At 28.7% G+C, this 2,591-nt stretch overlaps 1 protein-coding gene across 1 annotated transcript; it reads right to left on the bottom strand.

Moving 5' to 3' along the window:
- Positions 1-360: 360 nt before the first annotated feature.
- On the bottom strand, positions 361-831 carry LOC141649255 (uncharacterized). Its single transcript, XM_074457950.1, has one exon. It carries the CDS (start codon positions 829-831, stop codon positions 361-363), a length of 471 nt encoding a protein of 156 aa, XP_074314051.1.
- Positions 832-2,591: the final 1,760 nt, after the last annotated feature.

Below are 2,591 nucleotides of genomic sequence, written 5' to 3'. Positions count from 1 at the left end.
CTCTAAGAAAAACTAGAGAGATAAAACCTCCAATATCATCTTCTCTTGACCGAAATTACAAGAGACAAAAACAATATTTTGGGTCAATTTTTAGTAAGATTATTATTATTCTAGATCTAATAATATTAATCTATTAAGGGGTTATCTTGGGTATTCATCTTTGGGAGAGATTCTATCTTTGAATCTTTGTTCATCCATATAAGGAAAGCTCAAGAACAAGTAAGAAGGAGATATTACTTGTGCCCTTTGATCCGAAATTTTATTTTTTTTTTTTTGCTAAAAGGTAAGAAATTGTATTAATCATGAAGCACAGCAATACAAGTACATTTTTGGTTACCATACAATTTTTAGTGCTAATGCTTAAACAAGATGCACTCTAGACAACCAACAAGTATCTTTAGCAGATATAACTTGTGGTTTACAATGATGAAAACGCTGAGAAATACTAGACTTTATACACTTGACTACATTCTCAACTCTCTGAACTTGTCCATTAAGCCTGGCTTCATTCCTTTGATTCCATATCTGATACCACGCAGCCAAGATGGTAATGGTACATACTTGCTTTCTTAGTTTGCTCCACCTCTTGTTGGCAATACTGACTAGAATAGAGTGACAACTAAAATCAGCAATCAACCAGGTGCCCAGCAACTGCAAAATCTGATGACTGTATATACATTCTGAAAAGAGATGTATATGGGTTTCAGTTTGACTCAAGCATATACAGCATAAATCATCAGTGCTGATATGAAGTTTGAACAGTTTATGTTTCAGCATCAGAGCTTCATTGGCAATTATCCACGCTATAAAAGAATGCTTTGGTATAGCCATGGAATTCCATACAGACTTACTCCAAGGAACATGATTCCTTTTAACTCTCAACCAATTATAGCAAGAGCTGACACTATAACCCCCTTGTTGATCCGAAATTTTATAGTAAGGAAAACGATTTCTTCTCTATATTTATTTTAGTTTGCATGCATAAGATTTGTAATTAATTTTATGACTAAACTAATTAAACATATATGAATATGTAAAGTAATGAGATATAGATTTCAAACAAGCGGTATCATGAGCCTTAGGTTGTTTGCATGCAAATCGGTTATAGTTTTTCCGAGTTATACGATTAACAAATAAAACTTATAAATTTGTGTTTATTATGATATATCACGAAATCAATTTTGCATGTTAAAGTTTCTGATCCTAAAATGTATTTAGGATATTTTGGTTAATTTATGGATTTTTATTGTTCATTTTATTTAATAATGGCATTAAAATGTGATTTTATGATAAAAATGTCATTTTCGGACTAAAATTAGCTAAACTTCGATTTTTCCAGTGGTTTTTGGATATGTTTTCACATATATTATTTTTAGATGACCTGTAAATTGTCATAAGTTTTGGAGTTCTTATGCTCGAAATTTGGATTTTTCATGATAAAAATCGAATTTAAATGAAAAATAGGTTAATATGAGAAATATTTCGAATCTGGTCATAGAAATTTAGTATGTTGTCACATGAAATTTTACAAGATGTGTGTAAAATAATAGGCTATAATGAAGTCTTTATGCATGATTTATGAATTTTTGATGAAAGTAGCATAAATAGTGACTTTAATTAGTGTAAATTGCTAAAACATACTTCATGACTAAATAAAAACGTCACATGTTGCATTTTATCTCTTATTTCAGATCTAAAATTGAAAAGTTGATAAAAATAATTTTTCTCATGTTTTTATGATTATAATTGATAAATCCGATAAACCGCAACATTGTTTTTCCCGATAAATTTCGAAATTTTTAACCTAAGTTTTTTTAACATTATGAGTGTCATGGTATTTTTCAGAATGTTCATGAGTTTAAATTTCAAATTTATTTGAAATTTTTGTGATTTATTTGAAGTTTATTGCTTTTATTGTAATTTTAAGTCCTTTTATGAACAATATTAAAAGATATAAAGTTAATTATAGTCAATATGTTAGTGGAGACTAATTTTGAGTCCTAAGAAGGTTAGGATAATTAACTAATACATAAATGTGATTTTATGTAATTTATTGTGATTTTAAAAGGTTGAATCACGCAAATCCATAAAAACCGTTTAATATACGATATTGGCTCCTTAAAGGCGATTTAACATAAAATTGGGCATGTTCATATATATTATAATGCTGCATTTTATTTATGATTGTCATAATTTTAGTTTTAATTTTATGTAATTTTGAATTATGTAATTTTACTTAGTATGGCCTTAGTTTTTTAATTGATATTACCCGAAATGTATGGGAATATCGATTCGGTTGTAATTTATTGTGATCTCGTATCACCGTTTCGTAATTTAATAGATTTATTTTATTTTAATTACAAATGTATAATAGGAAATTAAGTAATTTGTTATGTAATTTATTTATTCCGGAGATCCTTGAAGACGGTGCCACTTAAGAAGGCGATCCATTAAAGACAGTGTTACCTCGAGATGCGTGCCAAAACCAAAGTTCAAGGGACCAATGGAGTTGGTTTCCGAATATGTAATAGTTTATTAGATTTACTATTTTTAGGAAGGCCATACTAGGATTTAATTTATGCTTTGCATTT

Source organism: Silene latifolia, chromosome 3, assembly GCF_048544455.1.
Source record: "Silene latifolia isolate original U9 population chromosome 3, ASM4854445v1, whole genome shotgun sequence".
Taxonomy (NCBI): Eukaryota; Viridiplantae; Streptophyta; class Magnoliopsida; order Caryophyllales; family Caryophyllaceae; genus Silene; species Silene latifolia.
The sequence above is the reverse complement of the archived record's forward strand: the minus strand, read 5'-3'. Positions and strand labels throughout refer to the sequence as shown.